This window comes from Plectropomus leopardus, chromosome 4 (assembly GCF_008729295.1).
Source record: "Plectropomus leopardus isolate mb chromosome 4, YSFRI_Pleo_2.0, whole genome shotgun sequence".
Taxonomy (NCBI): Eukaryota; Metazoa; Chordata; class Actinopteri; order Perciformes; family Serranidae; genus Plectropomus; species Plectropomus leopardus.
Window position 1 is genome coordinate 3,589,302 of NC_056466.1, and position 27,341 is coordinate 3,616,642.

Sequence of the window (27,341 nt, forward strand, 5' to 3'; positions counted from 1 at the left end):
AAAACCACAAGTTCCTCCTCAGTGCTTAAAAAATATGTGACATATCACCTTTTCCCCAGCCCCTTCCCTTTGATAAATAACGAACAGTCCCTTAGCGCTTTTGAATATGGTGTTCCGGTAGGTCCACTTGTTTCCCTCCACTCTTTCTGTCTGTTGGAGGGAAAAAAAGACCTCAAACAAATGTGAAAGCGCGTGACTCCTTGTGGCAATCTTGTGAGCACCGGCGCGCGCCCCTCATAAAACACGTGCGCGTGCTCGCTGTGTGTTTTTTACCACGAGCGCTCCGTCCGAGGCGTGACAACGGAAGCGCGTTCACGTGTTCGCCACCGGCTCCTGCGCTGAGACAGAGAGCATCATCAAAACACTGGCATAGCCCACAGCTTCCTCTGCCCGGATATCGAGAGAGGACAACAGGGGATTTAGAGGTTAAATTAAAAACAACAACACGAGAGACCAGGGAGGCAGTGCGCCAAGGAGCCGAGGAGAAACCAGCGTCCTCGCAGCAGCAGCAGCGGCGGGAGTAGTAGTAGAGAAAGGAGCAGATTCGAGGATTTTCCGTGTCGGTTGCCCGGTGCTCCACACACCCTGTGCCTTTGATCCAGCAGCGGGGAGGAGCGGAGGACCCGAGAGGAGGCTGTGCAGAGAGGAGGAGGACCATGGAGGGGATGCAGGCATACGGAGCCGGGAAAGCCGGAGGAGCCTTCGACCCCGTCACCTTCTTCCAGCAGCCTCAGACTATTCTCCGCATAGTGTCTTGGGTGAGTGTGACAGAAAAAAATTAAGTTTGTTGGATCTTAGCTTAAGTGGCTACACAGGCCACTTCTAATTAACCTAATTACACGTGCAGTTTACACGAGTCAAATGTGGGTTTCTTCTTTTATTTGTTTATCTGAAAAGGCCTCAGACAGGCTTCATATCAGTGAGAAAAACGACTCCATATATCACTGTTAAATCTGGCCCCCAATACCTAGGGGCCCAAAATGAAGTGATTCACACTGGGTTATTTGAGTACTTTTAGTGTGTATAAAACAGCATGTTTATCAAAAAGTGCTACAGGAGAATCCCCCGCACCCTCCAACAGAGGACCTAGCTAAGCCCCTGTTCTAAAATCCTAAAAATGTCCTAAAATCTTGGAAAAGTCCTTATTTCTTAGAAACTTCCTAAACTCATAGAAATGTCCTACAATTCGACAAATGTCCTACAATTCTAGAAACGTATCTAAACTATAGAAATGTACTCAAATCCTAAAAGTCTCAGGATACTATAAAATTGCTGAAATGTCCCAAAATGCCTGGAAATGTCCTCAAACCCTTGAAACTTCCTTAAATCTAAAAAATATGCAGGAAATCCTAGAATCATACTAAAATCCTAGAAACGTCTCAAAGTCCTAGTAATGTCCTAAAATCCTGGAAGCATACGGGGCAGCTGCGACTGGCCCTTGACCTCCTGTCATTTTGCAAAAGTGGCCCCTGCGCAAAGTAGTTTAAGTATCCCTGTCCTGTAGGGACGGTAGGATCCAGCAGACATAATGTCCTGCTTTATGGTATGGGTTTTTCCATTTTTCTCATAATTTGTACCAAATATAGCAATTTATTTCTTTGCCATTCTAATTTCAAGTTTATGAAACTCAGCATGGTTAATATTTGGTTGATGTCGGCCCAGAATGGCTCCTGATCACTGTTTACTGGCCTCTCTTCAGATCTTGTAGTAGTTAACCATTGATGTTTTCTAATAAGCATATTGAGAACACACAGGCACACAAAGGATTTCCTAATTTCATAATAACTGCACAGCATCTCCTCCCACAAACACAGAGGCACTGATAAAAACAGGCAAAGCAACAGTTTAAGGAAGGATTGTCAACAAATGGCGACAAAAGTTCCCAAAAGTCCACATGGCCACTCCATCTGTAAGTTGCATATGAATAATATGACAGTAGTTTTATTGCAAGAATACTTTTAGTATTTGTTTAAACATTTAGCACCTGAGATCTTTGATGAAGTGCTCTGTCATTCTGCTTTGCACACAACTATTTGTTCAGGAATCCTTCAACCTCATTTGGGTTCAAGAATACAGAAATAAAAATATGAGATACATACACTACAGTATATGCAACTAATGAAGAATTATGTGGGTTTTTTTCCTGCTTTTTTTCCTCGAAAGGTTTTTTTTCCCAAGTAGAATTTGTTGCTACTTCTTTCCACCGCCTCTATCTTTTTAGTTTTATTTCTGTTTAATATTTTATAATTTCTGTTTGTCCAAAATGCAATACATGCACCTTTACCTCATTTATCTGCTAAAAGTACATTTATGGGTGCAGGACTCCGCTCTATGATGATACTCACTCGGCTGATGTCCACTAACAATTTGAAACGTCACACGTCACTTTAGTTGTGGAATACATGAAAACCAAGTGATATGTTCTGTAAATATATAGGGTTAGAATAACGAGAGCCCCCTCCATATAATATTAACACAAAACGTAAGTCACAATACAGTATTATTGGCATTTTAAACGTGTTGAGATATGCTGAGTTTGCGCCAAAATATATTGCAATTTATTGTGATTGATCATCTTTTTTCAACTGTAAATTATGTCCCCAAAGATAAAACTTTCTCAAAAATTATATTATCTAATAAGATATAACGTTTTCATTTAATTTAAGTCATTATTATTGCAACACAATGTGCAATTTGCATTTGTAACTTAAAAAAAAATGATACTTAGCGTTTGGTTATCAATACAATATTGCGAAACAAAAATATTGCAATGCTACTTTGCTGTATTGATTTTCCCCCATCCCTAAAATATAGTGTTTTTGTTTTTAAGTGGCGATTACATCAAGATTGGCATCATTGCAAATTGTGTTCCCAACAGTTCATCGCCTTGTTTACACTTTCTCTTATGGATTGTGTAAAGTGCCCTTAAAGTTAGCTGTTTTTTGTGAAATGCACATAGAAAAACAAGAAATGTCTGTCATGCCACTCAACTAAAAGCGACATTTATTCTTTAAGGTGAAGAGTGAAATAATAAAGGAAGCCATTCTTTACAGACTTCCCACATTGCAGCAGAAAGTTGCACAGTTGGGATTATTTCTTATTTATAGGACTGTGTCTGTGTGTGCATGTCCTTACATGACGCCCAAAGAGCCTTTCCAAGTACGCTGAAGGGATCAAGATGCAAGCAGATTCATGCGGCTACTCTTTTCAGTAAAGGGGAAAATCTCGAAGACATGCAGCTTTTGCAAACATGGGGTCATGAGTGCTAATCCGCATGGACTTTGAAATTACTTCTCAAGTCAAGACTAATGAGCCTGAAAGCTTAAATGAGCATTGGTAACTTTTTGTCATATACTTTTTATACTTTTTGTCACATTGCTTTGCTGTGCTTATTTTTTGCTCAACTGTTGTCAACATGGTGGCTGGGTCACAAGCTTTCTCATCTTACAGCTAAACAGTACACTAAAATATGTTTCTGAAAACATACAAGGTGAGATATGGTGGAGAGGATTCAGATGTCATCAGAAGCTCTACAAGAAATACATTTTCAGTAAATAGGACGAAAGTTATGTTAGTGAAAGTTCTATATTTTAAAAGGAACATTTGTTTTTGGTGAAAATAGATGGACAGAAGTAATACTTGGATAGATTTATGTTGTTAGACTTGTTTGAATAAGAAAAATACATTACTGTCAAGCATTATAACGTTATGGTTCTACATTTGTGCCTTGTGACTAAAGCTGCAAGTGTGACTGAACATCCACGAAAAACATGACAAAAGTGTGAACATTGGTTGTGTGATGACTATTTAACTCGGAAAGGCTTGCGGAGGCGAGTCATGTGGCTGTTTGATGAACCATAAAAGACTTCATATACATGCATGCATCAGATGTAGCTTTCTTAGAGTCATGAGGTCTGCTGGTGTAGATAAAAGCATGCAGTTATATTCATTATTTGATTACGATGAAGCATGTTGTATTTCATTTGGTTTTATTATTAAATGATCCACTGATACATTTATTTTTAATAGACAGAATAACCAGCCCGTTCTTATTCCGATGTTGTCAAATACTGCTGCCTTGACAATGCTTTTGACGTAAGATCTTGACACCAAAAAATACCTTTCACGTCTGCTGATACACTGCTGGACAGCGTCGTTGGCAGAAAACTGCACAGCAACTGCCTCCGACCACATGATACGCAGACAGGCAGCATCAGTCGAATATGCAGCGGGACAAAACGTGCTGCATCCACATGATGTTCGGCAGGATGGCATCAGTTTGTAACACTGTCGGTAATGAGGTAAAATTAGGAGCTAATCCTGTACTTTTATGCGGGAGTCCATTGTTCGCTTCCCATCTGAATGTGATGTTTTTATTCTTCACGGTACCACGGGCTTCCTTCACCTAATCCTAACTTTCTTTGCCAGCATGTGCGTTTGTTGATGGTGATCAACAGCAGACGCAGAAGGAAACCTAGAGCGTAATATCATTTTGTTTGTGCCATTTTGTTTCTTTACCGCCGATATCTACAACACTCTGCAACTCACACCAAAGCAATCTAGACTGATAAATAGCACCACTGGTTGGAGAAAAAATATGTTATTTTGATTCTGGGCTGGACTGCCCCCTTTAGTCGATAAGTTAGACTCTGAAAAAACAGTACAGTAAGTTACTGACAGGTGAAAAAGACAAACTTAAACAGGTACGGAGTGACTCTGTGGGCCCCTCTGAGATGTCTCGCTTCCTGGTGTCACCAGAGCAACATGTCTCCATAGTAACAGCCACAGCCTGAGTTGTGATGTTTTGTGAGATGGTGCTAATACGCAGTCTGCTGTGGGTTGTGGGGGAAGGAAACTATCACTTTTAAACATTTGGTGATGGGGATGTCAAATGTGTGTGCGTGTGTGTGTTACAGAGGTGGAGACGGGTGGGAATGGATAAATTAACATAGCAGAGAGACAGAGAAAGAGAAAGAGAGCAGTTTATGAATGGAGCCCCCCCCCCCTCTTTGTGCATCTCCCACTTCTTCTGACTTACGAGGGCTGTATGTGGAGGTGATAACAAGTACTTCTGTGTGTGTGTTTGTGTGAGTGATTCAGCCTCGGGGATTCAGTCCAGTATGTTTGTGATGATACACGACGGATGGAGCATAGTCCCAGATGGAAGAGAGCACCCTGTGTGCGATAGTGATTTCTAAATGAAATTAAAGAGGATAATTGAAATGATGTATTGTATTAAACTGAACGGGGTCAAGCTGATTTGCAAAGTTGAGAGGCCATCTCTTCGCCTGTGGTTCTACTTCTGATGTGTAGTTGAAAAAGAGCATTTCTTTTGAAGCTCGCTTTCTTTTTTTTTTTGCTTTGAGCGTAGCTCTGCTGCTTCTTCAAGGATCTGGGTTATCAGCAGGGCAACTTTTAACATCTATCAAATCATTATGCACCTAAATGTGGTGTTCAGTTCTGCTTTGTGCTCAAGTTTCCTCTGAAGAATGATTTTTGCTTTCACAAGTTGAAAGTCTCCCAAAGCGGAGTTTGTTACGGCCCGTTGGGTGAATTTACAGATCAAAGTTCAAAACTGCAGAAAAGAAAGTGATATTTGATGTGTGTGTGTGTGTGTGAGTGTGTGTGGCTTTCTTTGAAAGAATAAGACCGTTAAAACTCACTGTCGGTGTCACTGTCTCTATATTTCGTGACAGTCGCCTTACTGTACATTGATAGTAAAAGCATTCCCCCACATCTTACAGTTTATTAAAGTTTGCTCTCTCTTACATCAGATTCCACATTTTTAATATTATCTAGAGCACAAGCGACATTTCACAACAGACTTATGTAATATACTCTTATTTACAAGTTGATAAACTGTGACGTGCTGAGGAAAACTCCAATTTTCTATTATTTTCTCATTCATTCATTGAAATGCTCTTGCATAACTAACGTGGGTTAACATTTTGAATGTAGCTGTGGTGATGATTTCAGAGGGCAGGTGATTTTGTAATTGGTGAGTAACTATTTGATGTTGGCAACACAAACACACTCTGCAGTGCACCACATTCTCTCAGCTCCATGTGAAAACACACTCACACACAAACATCCACAGTTTGTTAGTGTCTACATGTCAGAATTCAGGCACGGCTTGAAAACCATTTTAATTTGTAAGATTGCATCCGATAAATGCCTTTAGTGCTTGCAGGAGTCAGGTTGTGAATATGTGCTGCACATGCCTGCAGATCCGGGGATGAACTCGGTAAGCTTTTTTTTGTTTTTGCATTTAACATTTCGAATGAGCCGAGAGTAACACCCAGCTGTCTGTCAAGTGGGATTGTTAATAAATTTTGGCATTTGACTGGTCAGTGTCAGTAATCTAAACTCTCGACTAGTTGGTTAACATACTTTGTACAGGGATGGCTGTGGCGTAGGAGGTAATAATATTAATGATAACTTTATTTATATAGCACCTTTAAGAAGACAGTTTACAAAGCGCTTAGACAAACAAAGCAAAAGCAGGAATGGAAAATGTAGAAGGCAATAAAACAACACAAAGCCAAACAGTCTGAGTGAGCACAAGCACGACAAAACTAAGTTCAAGTCAGGATGAAATTAAAACAAGAGGATAAATAATGGAAGATGCAGGACACGTAAAGTCAAAATATTAATACAAACAAATACACCAAAACCAGCAAAAAGTAATAAAAGCAATTAAACCACAAATAAAATGAATTAAAATAAAGAAAACATTAATAAAATCAGTAAAATAAATAAAAAGACAACATCACATAAAAGCAAGTCTTTAAAAATAGGTTTTAAGAGGTGATAGTCATTTGTTAAAACCAGAACGGAGTCTAGCTGCTTCATTCTGAACTAGTTGTAGGCGAGAGAGTGATTTTTGATTGATGATGTTGCAGTTATCGAGACTAGCATGATTTTATTTTTCTAGATCTGAGAGTCAGAGAGTATTGATTTGATTCTGGAGATGGTTCTTTTCTGTGGTTGGATGATTGAGCCGAGTTGGAAGAATGTAAACAGAAAATGAAATTGGGCCTAAAATTGAACTCTGTGGTACACCACAAGTAATTTGAGTTACAAAAGATGAGAAATTACCTATGGTGACTGGGTTGGTTCCTTCGAAATGGTAAGGCATCTATCAAATGGAAGGTCAATGGTTGATCCTTGGCCCCTTCATGTCGAAATGTTCTTGGGCAAGTCTCGGCCTAAATTTGCTGCGTGGCATGTATGATTGATCAGCAAGTGGTACCTATGGTAGAGTGAGGGATTACACAACTAAAGCAAGTTTTGAGAATCTACAAATAGACTTTAATACAGAAATGAATGGAGACTAGATGAACTAGTAGTGTTAGTAGTAGTGTTTTATCCAGTCATCATACATAATACAATAAACACAAACACTATCGTCAGTATAAACAAAAACAACAGTCTGTGTATGATGTAGTGACTGAACAGGTTTAGGCAGCCGCAAAAGGCTTATATATACCTAACCTACAAACTCATCAATTAAACTACCTTTCAAAATGAAAGAAAAACAACAAAAAAACTTATTCACATTTGTAACCTTCAAAAATGTCTTTACAAACCATTGTTTTGAAAACCAAAAGTGAATTACACATTTTTAAACATATACTTGCATCATAATTTGACCCAAATAATAGAGATGCCATTGCTTTTAATTCCCTGTTTTGTACAGTAAACCTATAAAACCCATAGATTGATGGAAAACACAACTTTAATGTAAAGAACACGCAGTTTGTAGTTAATGGACTCAGTGTGCAAATACACAGCATGTGGAGAAATTGCTATTTAAACATGACAAACCATTCGCAGTACTTGAAAACACATGCAGAAGTAACTGAATGAGCGCCGGTCCAGATTCCAGCTTCACTCTCACTTGATTCTGTTATGCTCCACTTTATAAGATTGGAAAACCACCTGTTTCCTCACAGCGATGCAACCTTGTTTTCTGGAGTCATCTGATCAAATTCCTGCTAATTGCCTCCCAAATTCAAATGGCGAGGGGTAGTAAAGCAAAAACAGCGGAGGGGGATGTTGAGGAGAACAGAGTGTGGGATCAGCAGGTAGAACAGAGTGTAAATATGTGGATATGAGCGTCGTTGTGTCCTGGACTTTTGATTACGTCTGTGTGTCTGTCTCATTGTGTACCCTTGGTGCTGCAGTGGCTCTCCTTGAATTGTACTTTGACAAGGTCTCCTCTCTCGATCACTCTCTCTCTCCGTCTCTCTCTCTCATTACGTGAGCAGCTGCTGCCATGGTGACAGCAGCAATCAGGTATCCCCAGTCCTGGCCAACACGCTGCAGCAGACAATAAGCCCCCCACACACACACACACACCCTCACACACGTACACAGTATATAATATCCTCCAGCAGTGATCCTGTACTCACCATTGACTTGTAATCGTTTCTCTCTTTCACATACATCTCTTTCACTAGTAAGTTTTCTGTCATTGACAGCAACTCAATGAGTCTCATGTCTCAATGAGTCACTCATTTTTCTGTGTGTTTCTGTAGAGGATCCAACCTGCCTTTCATCTGCAGCTTTATCTTCTCTCATTGAGAAATGCATCATAACACTCGGCAGAGTTGCTTCCTTCTTCCATTATAATTGATTTGAAGTGGTGAACATTTTTGTGTTTAATTGATGTTTACTTTTTAACTCAGGTCAATTTTAGTTATAAAAACCCATTATCACAAATCACAGTTTGCCTCAGATGGCTTTACAGCATAGAACAAACCTCTGTCCTTAAACCTTCATAGCATATAAAAAAAACTCAAGAAAAAATCTAAAGTTCAACCCCAAAAAAGCCTTAAATGGTATATTGCATGAGTGGTATATTATGGTTTATTTAGGTTGCCTTTCTTAGTGAGTCTGTTTTTATTTTTTTTAACTTGATCGGCTTATTATTGAAATTATTGTTTTCTTGTGTTTTGGGTTTCATTTTGCTGTGTTTTTTACCTCCTGTGTTCCTGTGCTGCTTTTCACTCATTCACCATCTCCACAGCTGTCGTGCGTCAGCCTCGTTAGTCCTTCCTGCTCCTCACTTTCTCCCAGCCAATCAGCCCCCTGCCTGGTCTTTTGCCTCATCACCTTATTCCTCTCACCTGAGCTTCTCCGCCCAGTTTCTCCACCTGCACTGCATCCTCTCCTCAGTCTAGTTTGTATTTAAGTCATGGTTTTCAGTTCAGTCCTTTGGTCCCTTTGATTTGATCATGTAATGTTAAGTTCAGTTCAGTTCAGTTTTATTTTTAAAGCCCATTATCTCAAATCACAGTTTGCCTCAGAGGGCTTTACAGCAAAGAACATCCCTCTGTCCTTGGACTCTCACAGAGACTGAAGAAAAACTCCCCTAGAAACAACTTTCAAGGGGAAAAAATGGTAGTTGCTGTTTCCCTGAAATAAAACATGATCATTTGTGATCCTGTTGCCTGCCGCCTTCCGCATTTGGGTTAATTTGCTCCACATCTCATGACATGCTTGGCTGTTGGCGAGCATCTGTCCGCCTAGTTTTTGCGATGTGACGCATACTGTTCGCACCAGTCAGCCCTCGTTGGCTGTTTTTCAGCTGATTCAGCAGGCTGAATTGGTGTTTGGTAATGGTGACAGCAGAGCCTGCCCGTGGCAGTTCAGCTCAGTGAGAAGAGAAACGTCAGGAAGCCCAAACCAGAGTAAGGCCAAACTAAAGGTATTATATTAGGACTTTTTTTTTGTTAGCCACCTAAAAACGTTTTGGCTGCGACACAGGTGACGAAGGCAGTGAAACAGTCAGCCTTTGCTGCCACTAGTACTTTGATGTCGGTTTGGTGTTTCTGGGCCTTAAACATTTTATTTTCAGTAATACATAAACCTATATTGTCAAACAGAGACATGTTCATTAAAAAATGGCTAAATAATTCACCTCACTTCTGCTTTCCCGTTTTAAAAAGTCTGCAAATCTGTCAATTTGCTTCAATAATTTGATGGTTAAGTCCATTTTACTCTTTTGACAAGTCGATGATTCAAAAACGGAGATGACTAAACTCACCTTTGCAATAATTTTGATGGCACTGAATTTATTGTTCGATTATGAACACACTATGTGGAAGGCCGCAGCCACAAAGACCTGGACAAAACGCAGCACGAGGCCATGGTCCAGTGTGTCCCTCTGTCTGTGTGTATGTGGCTATCTAATACAGGATTTTGTGTGTGGTACAGTGTGTGAATGCTGGGGTGACATGAGGCCCGGCTCAATTGTCTGGTCCTACAATGGATCCAAAAGGCCTTTCAGGCAGCACAACAGCAGCTTTAAATCATTCACAACCAGTCAGACTGGACCGATATGATTTAGGCCTACCCAGATGACTGTTTGCAGTGTGTGCGTGTGTGTGTGTGTGTGTGTGTGTGTGTGTGTGTGTGTGTTGTATGTCGTAATCATAGAAGAAACAAAATTTTAGATTTAAATTTATAGCAAAAAGACAAAAGGTAGATGGGAGACATTTTCACAAGCACGCACACACACATAAATCCACATTTCTAGAGATCGGCAAACTTAATGTGAAATTTGTAAGTGACCCTCTGATGGTCACAAGATCAGAAACCCACGTGGTGTCCTTCACAGAGCCTGCTTTCATCACCACCAGGGGCCTTGTGATCTGTCGACGGATCAGAGGGGCGAGTGAACACATACACACCTAAAGAAGTCATATACCGACTAAAATCACAGCGAAATGAGTGGGGGAGGGTGTGAAGGAGATATAAAACCATCACATGCTCCACTTTTCACAGCTCCTAAGCAAGTGAGGAATGTTTAGGTGCAGTGGGTTCAAGTGTTCACCACATTTTTTAACATTTGTTTTGCTTGCATTTCAATTTTTATGTTATGTAATATATCTGTAAGTGCATACATGCATCTTAGTGCAACATGCACAGTGGAAAATGACTGCTGTAGTATGCGATATGCAGTCGTTGTGCATTTGAAGGACACACTCGAGCTCCAGCCATCACAAACCCGTCTGGATTTCTGCTCGCAGTCGGAGAAAAGGCTCAGTAATTCAATCTGCCCCCTGCCATGTGACAGCAAATATAATTGTGACCCTGAAGACGGTGTGTGTTTTCAATCCCAATGAACTAGGTCATACCAAAACCAATCCTTGTTTCAAGTAAGGGCAGTTTGTGTGTTTGGTGTTTGTGTCACTGCGACAGGCAGAGAGAAGTGTGGAAAATAGAGGCACGTAGAGAAAGATCATCCCTGGTGGTGAGTTTATTTCCCAGTGGAGTTTCTCAGGGGAGCGTCATAAAACCAAACTGTGTCACACCACTAAAAGCTAGTGGCCCTGCAGGTCCTGCTGTCCTTGTTATAGAGGCTGACAAACTCCCTTCTGCATCCAAAAAAACAAAAAAACAGCAGCAGGGGGCACAGCTGTACATGCCCCATAGTCACTGTTCACACCAAACAGCACTAATTTACAATGTGAAGGAAACTGCTATCAGAAAAAATGTGTGTTGGGGTCATTTTATGCCTCAATTAACAGAAAATGAGGAGAGGAATGACTTGCAACAAAAGTCCCAGGCCAGACTTGAACCTTACCTCAACTTCTAGTTCACTAGGGCATCTTTGAGCTTTGACCGACTCTTATGTCCTTATCCAAAAAAAGACAGTCAAAAGAACATTTCATTTAAAGATTTATGTGTTCGCAAACTCAAGAACAAACCTCTACGCTTAACAAATAGGCTTACAAAAGCTAATTCGTGTTGGCATCAGCAACTTCAAATGTCTGCTTTGATTTATTCTGTCTTACTTGAGATGTCTTCATCAGAGATACTCAGGCATGTTTTAATGTGTTTTGTTCTCATTTTTCTTGCTTATATTTTATTTTGTTTTCCTGTTTTACTTGGCATGTTCAAAAAATGATCTAACTCAAACAACTTATAAACAGTCCATTTTCAAAAATATAACATCAATTGGTGGCAGATTTTTTTAAATAAATGTGATGAACTCTGATTACATTAACATAGCATTAAAGGGAATACAAACTGAAAGGAAAAGACAGAAATTATTTCTAAAGAGGCAGAAGACAAGGACATAACACGGAGCACTTTTATTCTTAGTATGCATCTCAAACATAGATATATTACACGACTCCTCTGAGACAGAGTATTCTGACATCATGTGATCGACCCTGTGTGTTTGTGTGATTTTGTGTTTTCTGACCTGAATCTGAAAGTAAGCGGGGCATGTGAAGCAGTGGACAAACGGTGCGTGCGTCTGAGCTGTATATGGTTGAGTGCGTGTGTTAGCGTGTGTGTCAGAGTGCGCTCATTTTTCTCAAGAATGCTCGTGGGCAGAGGCAGGGCCAGTAACGAGGGGAGATGGGAGAAGACGAGAGTGGAGGGAGCGAGCGATGATGCAGCCGGTCTAAAAATAACACCGCCTCCATACCCCCTTCTGCCCCTAACGCTTCCCTCCGCTCGTCCCCTCTGCAATCCCTCCGCCTTTTCCTCCATCTCTTCATCATCTCTCTCTTTAATGAAAAAGGCTGCAGGTAGATGGAGGGGGGATAGAGGTGTTTCCGCCCTCCTCCACACATCCTTCGTTCCACGGAGAGAGGAGTGCAAAAGGCTGGAGACGGACCAGAGATCAGAGAGGCAGAAAGGGGACGGAGGGAGGGCGAGGGAAACAGAAAGGTTGTGCCTGCTTGCTAAGACAAGATGCAGACTCCAAATGCCAGCTCATGTTTCCTCTCTACAAGCTGTAGAAAGCTCTCCACTTAGTTTGTCTTTAAAGTGGGAAGCAGTGATGTGTTTTGGCTGTGTATTACTGTATATACTCTACTATAATATACTGAGTCATTCATATTATTGCTGATGAATACAAGTGACTCAGGGATTACCTCACCTGGTAGTAAGATTTACAGTTGTCAAAACTTGCTGTGATGCCTCCCCTGCTCACTTGCTAGAGAGAGAAAACTGAAGTGGCTCAAAAGAGCTCAAATTAAGTAATAAAACCTACCAAGTAAGGAGTAATTTTGTATTTTTGATAGTCTACATAACCATAAAAGTCTTGAGGTTATATAGTCCTGCAGACTCTGAGATTTTTTCAATCTCAATTTCAATCAAATTCAATTCAATTTAGTGCAAGCTACACTCCGGGTTTGATGAATGCAGACGGTGCGATGACATCACTTGTGAATCACAGGCTACGACATAGGTCCATTGGCGTCAGTACGCAAGAACAAAATGTCCTTGGTATGCGTCATCTGTCTATGCTGCTGTAGTGGTAAAAGTAAAATAAAAACAAAGAAATCGGAGCCTCCCTGTAGTGCTATTTATGTGTCGGAAAAAGCCTGAAATAGAGGAGGAGGAGAATGTGTCGTGGTTTTGGATACGAAAAGAGGCCAGCTTTGCACACTGGTTTTGCAACGAGAGCTCAGACTAAGCAGCAGCATCTACCAGCATTTAGCACGCACTATGCTGGTTGCACTTTGCACTTTGTTGGTAAGTTAGTAGACGTAGCTCGTAACAGCAGGCACATGAGATGGTCATCCCAAATTTCTGTCAGAATTTTATCCCAGGCTGTCTTTGATAGCACAACTATGACAACGGCTATCTTTGAACCTCTCACTGTGCGACGTAGGACCACCGTTTTGAGCCATGACCAAAGATATCTCCACGTTTTTGTCACGATGGTTATCATTTGTCTGAAACAACCCAAAATCGCACAGGGTATAACAGACTTTAGTAATAATGGGGGTTTCCCTCAAAGGGTGACATGCTGGCAAAGCAAGGTGACTTGATTTGCAGTTTTGTTTTCCCTCGCACAGTCAAATGGATTGTTTCCCAAAAATCTCACTCTTGGGAATAACGAAGTCTGTGTCAAGTAAATTTATACAGTATATTCCGCTTCAGCTGGCACTTGAGATGTAGCGTCAGCAGAGAAAATGTGGTTTCCTGAGTGTGAACCAGACAGTGGAGAGAAGAGCTTCAACGCAGATAAAGACAGAAAGAGTGGAGGAGAAAAACTATACTGTAATCCCCGTCCTGACTGACATCCCTGCTCCCTCCCGGCCTGGTAGTTGGCCTTCATGGTCAGGGCTGTCAGTGGAAGTGCAGCCTATTGTGTGCTCTCCCTTTGTATCACTGTCATTTATCATATAAACACAGACACAACAGCTGGGTAAACTATCCAAGCAGCTCCCCAACCCAAGGTTCACTCCTGTCTCTCTTTGACTCTCTCAATCGCACACACACAAACACTGCGCACACACATTCAGAATCCATCAGTCACCACAGCAAAATCCACACACAGACTGCAGACAAACACAAACACACTCAGCCTCGGTCTTATCCAGACAGAACTGGCTCCCTGGAGGTTTGGTCTGAGGGTTTGTCAGTTGGATGGAGTTGTCTGATCCGCTGTTATCAACTGAAGTACAAAGTCGGCTGCTCCGCTGCACTGCAGGGTGGAATACTAACACTGTCGGTGTCTGTACGCGTGTGTGGTCTTATATTTATGGCCTGGGAAAGGGTGCCTCCGTGATGCTGTACTGATTGGAGAGAGGAGAGGAGAGAGGGATTAGATGGTATCTTAGGAACCTGCTCCTGTAAGTGACTCCATTTTGTAGCCCTTTGTGTCTCCGCTCCTTGAGGCGAAGGCAGACAGGAGAAGGAAAGAAAAGAAAGGACGCAGGAGAGAGGATGAAAGGAGAGGAATGCAGAGGAGCGTGAAGGATTGAGGGATCAGATGCTATCATAGTAACCTCCACCCATGGTATGATTGACTCCATTTTGCCGCAGACAGACCAGCCCTGTCTGGATAAAAACCTCCTGAGCACGTTCTTGCAATTAAGAAAATTGCCATTACATTTTAATTCGCCGCCATGCATTTTTTAAATTAAATGCTCAGTTTAAAAAAGGATTTCGCACGGCCGGGAGTCACAAGAAGGCCATGTAATCCAGCTGTTGAATTAAAGACGGGAGCAATTGCCAACAAAACTAATTTCACACAATTTTTTCTTTAATCAAAAATATTAACACTTAAACATGTTTTTCAGTAATTCATTTTCAAAGCTTATACATTCGCAACTTCAAACACATGGTGATGCATCAGTATCACATTCTGTGTTAACACAGACACATCATGCATACCAGGTCAGTACACTGATCTACAGATTCAGTGATCAAGAATCCAATATTATTGATGCAAAGTGAAAAAATCAATGCATAGTCTTTTTTTTTTTTTAGATATCTTACTTTCAAAATTCCCATGGCACGTCTGTTACTGTTTTCATCCAAGCATACCTCCTTCCTTCAAATTAGCAGCCTCGGGCAATACAGAAAAGGGTAAGCAAGGTGGAGGGCATGCACATCCAAAGGACTTTAACAGGTGATGGATCCAAAAATCAAACCAAGGCAAGAGACAAGCAAAAGACACACTAAATTGAAAGCTTCCAGTGCAACTTTTTGATCTAACAGAGATCTTCATCAGGCATTTACAAAATTTGGAATTTGACTTGAAAACACCTGACGAAGATCTTTATTTACAACCTTGGAAGACTAATTGACTGATCATTTCCAAATTGTTTGTAGCCTATATGTCCTTACATAACGTCTTTTGTAATGTATTATTCATGTCGTGAGGTAGCAGCAAAATGCAGAACAGCAGAGAATTCTACTGCAGGCAAACATATTTTAAGAGAAACCCCACGGGCACATTGAGCCAAACAGTTTGAAAAAAACGTGAGGGATTATTCATAAAACTCCCCTGCAGGGTCGTCGTGACATTATGGGCTGAAAGCGTCATGCTTAAGTGTTCTCTTATTCATAAATTACCCGCTCAGTCTAAATATACTGTCAGGTGGTTTTCTTTTGGGCTGTAAAGGGCTTTTATGAATTTGTACAACACATGCAAGTGGTGAACGAGGTGAGGTGGTGGTGTGCAAACACAATACTAAGCAGGGAGTTCAGATTAGTGAGTGAAAATCCGCTCAGTCATTCACACACATTCAGGAGCAAACACTCAGCGTGAAAGTACAAGCATAATTAGGATGGACAATGGGATCATAGCCAACCAGTCTTTTTAAAACAAGACTGGCATTTACTTTATTCAGTTGTTCAAAAACTCCAGCTGCAGTAAAGGTCATAAACCTGTCAGAAGGCTTTTTAATTAGATGAATTCCAAGAGGCTGTTATAATGTTTTTTGTGATAATTTTGAACCAAAGACAATACATTTACTAATGTTTATGTAAGAATTCTAAAAATATCGGTATTCAAATTGAATCCTCCAAACCATTAAAACCAACAGCAGGTGGAGTAAATAACAAAGATCATCTTATTACTTTGCAATGTTCTGATGGAAAATTTTTAATCCTAGTATTCATGTACTTGACATACACCAACTACTCAAACGGACCAAGTATCCCCCTTCATAGTAATGGCACTCCCCAGTGGTAGTTGCCCCCAAGCAGGACTATACAGCAAGCCGCACTGCAAAAGCATCCTTGGGATATACTGGTACCCTGCAAGGAGGCTTCATAGTAGAACAGGAGTGCCTTAGGAGCTACCAGCATGTCCCACAAATGATTGACCACATTGGGATCTGGGGAATTTGGAGTTCAGTTTGAAACTTTGAGCTGTTTGTCATGTTTCTTGAGCCATTCTTGAGTGTTTTTTTGCAGTGAGGCATGACGTATTGTCCTGCCATTGGAAGTGCCATTGCCATAAGGTGGGGATACTTGGCCTGCATTGGTGTTTGGATGGGTGTTGCATGTCAGGTGACATCCACATGAATGCAAGGACCAAAAGTTTCAGAACACTGGAAGAAACAAGATGCTTAATTTTATTCACTTCACCTGGTAGTTGTTTTAATGTTTTGTCTGATTGGTGTAAGTCAGTTAATCTTATGACAAAAAAAAGAAAAAAAATCACCTTTTATGATAGTTGCCAGTTATTTTTAAAAGTTATTTGATTAATAGCAAATATGTATCAGTTCTCAGTCCTCAAATGTGCAAATTTGTAGCTTTTCTGTTTTTGTTTTTTTTTTTTTTTTGGTTTGTTTGTTTGTTTGTTTTAAATTTGTAAATTAAATGCCTCTGTGTTTTGACTGTTGGTCAGACAAACAAAGCAATTTCATTTTAGTTACCTTAAATCCCTTGTTAATGATTTAGTTGAGAAACTAATCTGCAGGTTAATAGATAATGCAAATAATTGACAGTTGCAGCTCTTATTCCATTTCAAGTTAATGGATGCCAATATATTATCATACGCTATAAAACACCACATAAATGCATAGATTTTCTATTGTGAGGACTACTGTCATTAATTTTTGTTGTCACCTGGTTTATGCAAAGCACTGAGTTGTGTAGTGTTGTGCCATTTGGCATGCATGGATTGAGGTCGATAAAACAGACATACTGAAAACACAGAAGCATTCATTGCATGGAGGCCAGTGTGCGCCGATTTTGGAGCAAAAGTCATAAAATTGCTGCAAATATGATAAAAGTGCTGTTTTTCCAGCATCACGTGATATAAATAGGAAGTGGTGTGTCCTGACATGCATAAAGACATGCTTGGTAGGTGGATGGTAGGCATTGGTCTTTTGGCGAGTCATAGGCCATCAGTGTGTTTTTCCCATAGTGAAAGACAGATCTCTCACACCAAATGTCTTCATATTGTGTCTTCTTTATTGTTTGTCTTTCATACAAAGGTCCTGATAGTACCATGAGCTAGTGGGGGCTGCTTTGTTCCTTTTCTCAATGACCCATCCCTTCTTCTCTTCTCCTTGCAGCTCTTCTCCATCGTAATCTTCGGCTGCATCGCCAATGAGGGCTACATCAATCGCCCCAACGAAGCGAAGGAGTACTGCATCTTCAATCGCAACCAGAACGCCTGTAATTATGGAGTCTTCATGGGCTCCATGGCCTTCCTCTGCTGCATGGCCTTCCTGGCTCTGGATGTCTACTTCCCCCAAATCAGCAGCGTCAAAGACCGTAAGAAGGCGGTGCTGGCTGATGTAGGGGTGTCAGGTAAATCCATTATCTATTCATACTTCATTTAGCTTATGTCTTTTCAATATAAACCATAGCGGACAGCCAGAATTTCTTAAAAGCAAGAAGAAATGTTGGCTGTAAAGCGTGAACACAGAGACGGGTTCATGAACAGGGATATAAAGACACTGTGTGTTGCAGAATTGATACAAATGAACCCAGAACAAATCTTTTCAAGTTAAATTGCTCTTTGAGAACAGATTCATAAAGTGCTCAACAGCTTGTAGGCAATAACACTTAAAAGCTAATAAAATAAATTGTTTCAAGGAAATTAGAGAGCACATGTCCCACCAACAGTTTTCTTTTGCTGTACCACCCAAGGACATGATTACCATGAATTACAGAAACAGATTTCTTGACCATGAAAAAGGACCCTGAAGATTAGCACACAGTACAAATCTGATCAGTCATTTACTTTCCAACATGCACTTTGTTTGAAGGATCAGAAACACATATAAGGTAAGAATTGCATATATTTATAGGTATATCTATAAGCATACTGGGAGGGTTCCCTTCATGGGACCTATAACACTATCAGCGTATCCAGTTGTTATTGTAACCATAACAGCAAGTTCACAGATACTGTACAAAAGAGAGTAAAAGAGGCTAAAAGTTGCCCAGAACTCCCTACTTGGTTGTTGATTCTCAGCACTGTGAGTGACCCTTTTCTTATTACTCTAACTCACTTAATGCAATGGCTATGGATGGATGGATTAATGATGTGTGAAAACACTGAGCTGAATTCAAATTAGTTTAATAATAAAATGATACACAACACTTAAAGCAGAATTGGCAAAGTTTGGAAAGGCCTGAAAACAGATACATTTAATAATTTTAAAACAATTACTGGTGATTATTTTAAAGTATTTTTTCAAGGACAGCTTGTGCTTTCCAGCATTAAACCCACTCCAAAGGAACAGTCTACTGACCAGTCAGCTAATTGGTGTTGCTGCCAGGGCGGACCCCTGAAAGTCAGATATTCGAATTATCAGTCAACTGAGATCCCTTAAAGACAAGAAGTTGTTTTTGTTGTTACTTTCTGTGATTGTACTTCCGGGGCTGCAGACATGGAGGCAGCTGCCTGGAGGAAGAGAGGCTTTGCCCGGTCAGGCTCAGAGATAACGTTGTCTTCTGCGTTATGTTTAAAGTGGTGAATTTTCAGCTCATAGCACCTTAGTATGATATAGTCTCTGGCTTTTGTTTGATGTCTAGTGTCGGCAAGAAATGTTGCACATTTCCAGTTTGCCGTTAGTGGAGTTATCTTGCGTTTTTGTTACGTGAATGTCACTGACAAACATCCCGCTGAACCCCACTTAAACTCTCAATTGTGTATCGAAAAAAAACCCAAATGAATAGTCAATTCAATTTTCTTATTGAACAACCAAATCTGATTCGATTGACATAATACTGAGTCAAGGGCAGCCCTAATTGCTGTTGTTGTCACATTTCTACCTTTTCACACCAGACTACATGTACTGAGGTTGATGGTCAAGGTAATTTCTTGTGAGCAATTTATAAGACTAGACACTTATTCCCTTTCTCCTCTACAGATTTTATCAGCTGATTAGAAACTCCCAAAATACCCCACTTTCAGAGAAAATATGAACACTCTTTTCAGTCTATATAGAAATGACATTTCAGAGATTGGCAATTAGGTTATCATCACAACAAAAGAAGAGGAGGTATGAGTGGGATAATAGGGAGAGGAGTACTCTTATGGCGTTAACAAGCCTCTGAGACATGTGTCGTGGTGTCTCCACTGTGGCTTCCTCTCCTCTTTTTCTGCACTGCTACTGCAGCAAACTCAGACATGATGACAAGATAGTCAAGTGTTGAGCAGCTTAATGAGGCCATTCCTGTCACAGACAAGATTCTCCTTCCCTATTTTCATCACTCACACACTTTCTGTCTCGCTCTCTTTCCTCCTACAGTCTCTATGTTGTAATATGAAATGCTTTGTACCTTACTGAAATGGGGGAACAGGTGGTACATGTGTCCTGATCAGACAAGGAAGTTTCTGATTTTTAGCTTTTGTCTCCCCCACTGCCACACTTACAATGGCAGTATATGAGACTGGATGATGCATGAATTCCCTTAATATCTTGGTCCTCCTTTTAATGCAACACCTTGTCAGCAGGATTGAACTGTAATTGGTTTTGGGGGTAAGTCCTGGTGTTTGTCATCTCATTCAACGTGTAGTGTTCCATTAGGGTCAATCCTAGGTCCTGTGTAGTTTTTGACTGATTCACAACTACCTCCAGAGTCTTCTTCATTGTTATGCTGGTAATATATAATTTAATCTCCCACTTGAGACCCCTATAGCAGTTTACCTGTCTTGGCCTTTCTTATGTCTGTATCAAGTCACAGTATTTTATAAATCGGTCCAAACATATCTATACACTTTGGACCTAAAAACTCTAGGTAATAAATTAGCATATTATTAAGAAGCCATAGGTGGTATCGAAATATCACGGTATATCAAGGTTTTTAGAAATCCTGAAGGTGTGTTTTTCAATACCATCATAAATACAGACATTCCCCTTTCTATTAAACTGTAGTGCACAGCACAGACCACATGAGCTCAGTTTCTTGTTTTCTACTGGTGGAACAGGCAGCTGAGCTGAAAGATACCGCAACACCTAGTGGTGGAGGGATAAGTTACAGGACTGTAAACAGCCAGCGGTCAGCAACAGCACAGAGGGACTGTGGGGAATAATGTTTTTTAAATCTAACTTGGTGAATTAAGGATTAATTTCAACTAAACTGGGTTTGGTGATTTTTGGAACAGTGGTCTTACCAACTAGATTTCTAGCAAGAGTGACCAGACAGGGGGTATTTTGTTTCTGTCGAGTTTAATGAAGAATGTTTTACATACTCATACAGTCATATACCATGTACACCGCTGAAATTTTAGGAAGGTATGAAATATTACATACCACCTAAGCGTATTAGTAAACTGTCAATTTCAGCTTTTGTACAGATAAACCAATAAGATAAGACAAAATGTTGTATCTTATGTGTTGTCTACATTTCTATCATTATTTTAACACTGTCTCTCTGCACCTGTCTCTCTTCCCAGCGTTCTGGTCCTTCATGTGGTTTGTGGGTTTCTGTTTCTTGGCAAACCAGTGGCAGGTGAGCAAACCTGAAGACAACCCGCTGAAGGAGGGAGGAGACGCTGCCCGGGCAGCCATCACCTTCTCCTTCTTTTCCATCTTCACCTGGGTAAGGGCCTTCACACCTCAGCAATGCACTGTCTAACACAACATGACATCATAGTTGCCGTTTGGTGGCAATGGCTGGCCTAAGAAGGCACTAAACACCTCATACTGCCTTGATGAGCTATTGAAAACGAAAACGAAACTACTACTGCTCCTTCTTGTTCGTTTTGGTTAGTGTTTGGATGTGTGTGATCATGTTAATTTGTATATGTGTGCTCATGAGACATTATTCCAACAGGGTGCTCAGATGCTCTTCTCTATGGAGAAGTTAAAGAACGTGTCATTCGAAGAGGAATACACCAAGCTCTTCCCCCCTCAGCCCCATCAACCTTTTGTCTGACTCTGCTCTTTCTTCTCGCCCTGCTGCCTTAACCCCCCACAGCTGGTCCGACATGCTCCCTTTACTCAGCTGTGGCTGCACTTGTTTAAAGGGCCCTGGTAACATGACATTTGTAGCATCATTGATGCCAGAAAGATGTTGCATTATGTTTTGGCCTACCAGAGTTAAAAACTTATTTCCTGACCCAAGCACATTATAATGATGTATGTGCAGGTGGGTTGATTCAATTGTTGATCAATATGCATGACTCATCAATTACATTGCCAAATGCTGAGATTTCTGGCATTTAACACCTACTTAAATTCCTGTAATCCTTTTTGGAATGAAAGCTCCCTGCCCACTGGAGTTTTAAAATGCTCCCAATCAGACACTAAAATTACACATCCATGTTCAAGTTTGTTCATAATTTTGATAAATAAAGAAGTCACACATTAAAAAAGAGCTTGCAAACTGAATGTTTCTTTGGATATAATTGATCATAACATTTAAACATGTTGCCATCTAGTTTATTACTTCATACTCAAAGCTGGCAGGTCACCAGTTTGTTGCTGAGGTAACTAGGTTTTTAACAGGTACACACTGTCCGGCTTTATCTTCATCTCCAAACTTTGAGTCCTTAACCCTTTGAAACCTGAGCAAATTAATTCGATTTATGCATGTGGAAAGAAGGGCAAGGAATAAGAAATTACCCAAAAATTAGCAAGAGATTAGCAAAAAGTACAAGAAAATTACCCGAAAATGAGTAATAAATAAATGAAAAAGAAAGAAAAAGAAAGTTAATAAAAAAGGAAAATATCTGGGATGTGCCTAAAAAAATCAGGAAACCTAATTATATATATAACTTTATATAACTTTGATAAATATAAAAGGTTTTTTTTTTCCCTAGAACATTTTCTCTAGGTTTATATTTTTCCCTTGATATTTCCCCTAGCTTTTTTTTTTAAGTGTTTTTATAAATCTACCAATTTCTTACAATCTATGGAAAATTTCTCAACAAGGTGGAGTTAAAATTTTGGAGGAACCCTTTGCTCAGGGTTCAAAGGTTCAAACAAGTGCAGTCTCACTTTGCAGGGCAGACCACCACCCCGTGTCGCCATTAATATGGTGGTGCACAGAGTGATTGGTCCTTTTTGCTGTAGAGGTCAAACTGAATAAGCTGACAGTTTTTATATGTAACATTTTAGTCTAAAACATGATTTTACAGTTTTTTATAAATTTGTCAGTGCATTGCTTGAAACTGTGAAGTTTTTTTTTTTCCGAAGTTACATTCCTTATCGCCAGTACTTAAAGGAACAGTTAAACATTTTTGGAAATAGACAGGATGATGTGATGTTGCAGTTGCCAAAAAATATCAATGAACCCCCAAATGCAGCAACTTTTCAACACATTTGACAATTTATAATATGTTTGCTGCAAGTCATCAAAATCACTACCTGATCCTGGTTGTGAAGATGCAGACGCATGAGACACGAACGTCTCACGTTTACCAACAAAAATGACTGCAAATGGCTGTTGCAAGTCTGTGCAGCAATGAAGTGTGCATGTGTGTCCATGTGATAAAGAAAATAGGATTAAAAATACTCTAATAAAATGTTTAGACATGGTGCGAAAGCTTTATTCAGCCTTTTGGTAAGGTTACTAAGAACCCTCAGAACAACGCAGGTTTATTCTCACTGGAACAATTTGCATTCAGTTTTTAATTAATTTTACAACAAAGCAAAACGAAAAAGAAAAAAAAAACAACTTTTTGTTTTACATGTTTCACTTGCTCTGGCAAAAAAAGTAAAAAAAAAAAAAAAAAAAGGTCTTAACATGCATTGCTTTTTTTTGTTTTAGAAAAGCTGTCATACAATCAGAAATTCCCAGGCTACGACAATCCCAAAAAAGCTGGTGAAATCCTGCAGTGACTGCTTTATGCAAACCTAAGCTTGCCAGCTGCTGCCTCCAGCTTCATATTCAACAAACATTCAATCTCCTCATTTAATGCTCGGCTTGAAAGTGAAGACGTGTATTTCCCAAAATACCAAACTCTTACTTTAATTTCTCCAGTTTTGCATATAAAAGGTTTCTCTATAAATCTCTATGCACATAGGTGCTTTCTCCTCTTCAACAGTTTCATTAAGTTTTGCAGGTAGATTTTTTTAATAGCTTTTTGAGATTGATTTCTTAATTTATGTGGACATTTTTTTTAAGTTAATGGAAATGTCAAACTGTTTTATTGCAAATGCAAAACATTTCCATAAATTGTTGCATGTAATTGGGTCATTAATAACTTTTATTAGATGACAAGTGTGCTAAAAATGTTCCACATCCATTTGAAGAAAAAAGTGATATTTTCAGGGTTGTTTAAAATGTATTGACTTATTTTTGTATTATGCAATCAACCAACCCCGCAAAATATCCGATGGGCCCAAGACAGAGTGGTGTATCAGACTAAAAGAGTCAAAACTGTTAAACACATTCGATCTGTCTGCAACATCTGATCGATTCGAGACACACCAGTAAATAAAACCCTCGTGAAACTTCCCAGCACTGAGAGCTTAAATCAACTCAAGTCTCTCTGTGGTCTTCTCTTTCCCTCTCTGAGCGTCTGTATTTGCTCTGTGTACTCATTGTATCTTTGGCTTTGGTCCACTGTCGTCTTGAAACATCTGTAATTATCGACCAAAATGAGATTTGTGGTGTTTGACAGTGCGGAGTCTCAGCTGTTTAATAATGCACGCAGACACAGTTTAATTGCTCGGTCTCTATGCCACTGTGGACTGTGGCACTGAGGTGGGGTCTCTTATTATGGAGCTGAACAATGCATAAATAGCCTTTTTGCGCTTTGCCGAAATAACTAACTTGACTAAATGACTCACTCAAACTATCTAATAAGCTTCACAAGCTTTCCGAGCCAACTAATCAATGTTTCCTTCTCTGTCTTTGTTCTCTCTCTCCTCCCAAAACCTCTGCTCTAACACTTCTGCATCTCTTCTTCCACATCTATCCATTTACACCTTTTCGCCACCGCTTTGCCCTCCTGTTGCCTTCCTCCGTCCCCAAGGCGGGCCAGTCCTTCCTGGGCTACCAGAGGTACAAGCTGGGGGCTGACTCAGCCCTCTTCTCCCAGGAGTACACGGACCCCAGTCAGGATGCAGCCGGAGCCCCTTACACCTCCTTCGGTGGGGACGACCTGGAGAGCCCAGGAGGAGGAGGAGGGGGCCAGACTAACAGCGATGGGGCCTTTGACGGCACCGGGGGCTACCAGCGTCAGGACTACTAGATATTGTGAGGAAATATACTAAGAGGGTCTAGTGAAGTTGCCCATAGTTCCTAATTTAGAGTTGGGTTTGTATGGTTTAATTCTCACAGACTGGGTTAATATTGCACCATACAATACCAGAAGCAAATGGGTTGTTTTGATCCAGTGTTATGCGCAACAACCTTAAAGGCACAGTTCACCCCAAAATCAAAAATTCATATTTTTCATTGTACCTTCTACTAGCTCACGTAGCTCTTCTGAGCTAACTATGTAGCTCAGCCAAGGAGGACGCCATTAATGTTTACATCCCGTGCTGTCACATGCATGAGCCTCTCATCCACGTTGCACACATGCAGTTGCTGGGTGTAGTTCGGTGGAAAGAAAGTAGTTCCTTTATGAAACTGCTCACAACAAAAATCTGTGGGTTGTCTTCAGTAACTGAGTCATGATTTCTGGAGAGAGACATCGCTTTTGAGTTTTTCAAATGTAATTTCTTGGTGTTTTAAGCACCACAAGCCAAGTGCCATCTGGTTGCATTATATTGGAGAGCAGGCAGAGATCTCTACGCTCGATATCTCCAACACTCGGCAACTCGAACTAAAACTACCTAGATGGATAAATCGCACTATAGGTACGAGTAAAAATATGTATTTTGACTTTTTGGTGAACTGTCTCTTTGAGTTTTTGCGTGAACATTCTTCATCGATTGGAGTGGACAGAAACAAAAACATCAGAAAGAATCCTAATGAAAAAAATGTTTAGGCTAATGATTTTTGATTGCATTTAGAATGCAAATCAATCATTACAATATTTTGTGTTCGAAACCTAATTGGGTTCTTAAAGGGGTAATTTTAGTGTATTCGTGCAATAATGAATGCACTTAGAAGTTGGTGTATGTCATACCTGTGACATCTGAGTTATTGGGCTGATTTACATGAAAAGCTAAATTCGTCTCTAGGCCAGCAACTGTGGGCAGCTTCCCAGATTTTGGGACAAGATGTCAATTAGGTGCGAGTCTGCAGTAGAACAACAGCAAAGGGTTCGTGGGAAAGAGTTGTGGGATGCAGCGAGTGAGCTTAAAGATGTCAGGAACAGTTAAGGGGGGAAAGGGAGTGTTGGAAGAGTTGGGAGTTTGCAGAAATGGTCACTCTGTAGCAGGTCAGTGCTTGTGACCACATTGCCTTCATCCTCTGCTGTCAGTCAGCAAAACGACTGCGATCAGTGTTAGTTGAAAACACACACACACCTGCAAGCACAGGACATATAGATTTTGAATATACAACACAAGTTTTTGCTGACGAAACTCCTTAGAGGTACATTTCAGGATCAAACAGGCAACAGTGGCATATCTGGCAACTAATCCCCTCAGCTGTCACACAGGAGTGTTTGTGCGTGGGTCGAAAGGTCTCCTTTGGGATTTTTTATTTATGTGTGGGTGTGGGACAGTGTGTCTTTTCTTATTTCCCTTAAGAAGCCTCTTTTTCTTTCCTCGATTGTTGCCTTAGTGCTGACTGCCAAGCAAAATTCACTGAACACAGGGCAACATAAATCCAACACGCACCGTATCACAACTCTCTTACAGCATCTTTAAAACGAAAAATATAAAACTAACTAAAATTCTGTCTTATTTTTGTCCCTAAGCATGAAAAATCCTGAACAAAACAAGCATTTGTCAACATTATAGAGCATCCCAAATTCAAAAGTTTCATATCAGCAGACCTACAATGTACCACACTGGAAAAACTACAGGTTATTTATCTGCGTTTTTCACTTCATTTTAACAGTTACACACTGATGAGGCAAACATGAACATCCTGAGTATTTATGAACATGCATTGCCCCATTTTCTTAAATAATAAAGTATATCTATCTCTCTATAAATATATGTAAATCTATAATTCAGTATATTAGAGTGTTTGGGAAAAAAGATTATACTTTATTTTAGGGCATTATGCTAGTTCTGTATAAAAAAGAAAAGACAAAAGAAAGAAGATGTATGTTCTGTTGAGTGTTAATGTGATAAGATATATGGTGAGGTCATCCATGCCTCATGATTTTTGTTGCTTTTAGGGTAAGGAGATGTTTTTATTTTGGGATAATAATACTAACTATAAAAAAATTACAGCAACAAAAAAATGTGACCAAATTATCAAAGTATATATGCACATGTATACTTTATACTGTACAACTATGTAGACGTAGAAATGTGTGATGTTCCTTTGTGAAATCCGTTGAAAAAAGCAAGGTCAGATTTAAGAAAAAGATTGTGTACAAATGTATGTTTTTGTTGTGTTTGATTTTAACCAATAAAAAAATTAAAAAGGAAATACAGAGAATGATGTGAATAACTGGTGTGGGATTCATTTAGTTTTGGTTGCATTTTCATAGCTGCCCTCTGCTTTTTTTAATAGATTAAAAGTCTTTTCAATATGTCTTGATTGTACAGAAATGCGTATCTTTTTTCTTTGTAAACAAAGTAACAAATATG

General features: G+C 40.0%; 1 protein-coding gene across 2 annotated transcripts; it reads left to right on the top strand.

Annotated features, from left to right (window-relative positions):
* Positions 1–58: 58 nt before the first annotated feature.
* Positions 59–26,676, top strand: LOC121942451 (synaptogyrin-1-like). Of its 2 annotated transcripts, none has more exons than XM_042485666.1 (4): positions 59–758; positions 17,790–18,027; positions 21,128–21,273; positions 24,656–26,676. In XM_042485666.1, exons 1-4 carry the CDS (start codon positions 657–659, stop codon positions 24,872–24,874), a joined length of 705 nt encoding a protein of 234 aa, XP_042341600.1. In that variant the 5' UTR covers positions 59–656; the 3' UTR covers positions 24,875–26,676. The 2 variants fall into 2 exon arrangements, with proteins under 2 accessions (XP_042341600.1, XP_042341599.1); XM_042485665.1 differs by lacking the exon at positions 24,656–26,676 and adding an exon at positions 21,508–22,032 and having other exon boundaries at positions 72–758.
* The last annotated feature ends 665 nt before the right edge of the window (positions 26,677–27,341 follow it).

Coding starts and splice junctions, on each gene's coding strand:
- LOC121942451 (XM_042485666.1), top strand. CDS start 657: ATGGAGGGGATGCAGGCATACGGAGCCGGGAAAGCCGGAGGAGCCTTC. Junction 18,028..21,127: donor GGCTGATGTAGGGGTGTCAG/GTAAATCCATTA, acceptor CTCTCTTCCCAG/CGTTCTGGTCCTTCATGTGG. Junction 21,274..24,655: donor TCTTTTCCATCTTCACCTGG/GTAAGGGCCTTC, acceptor TCCGTCCCCAAG/GCGGGCCAGTCCTTCCTGGG.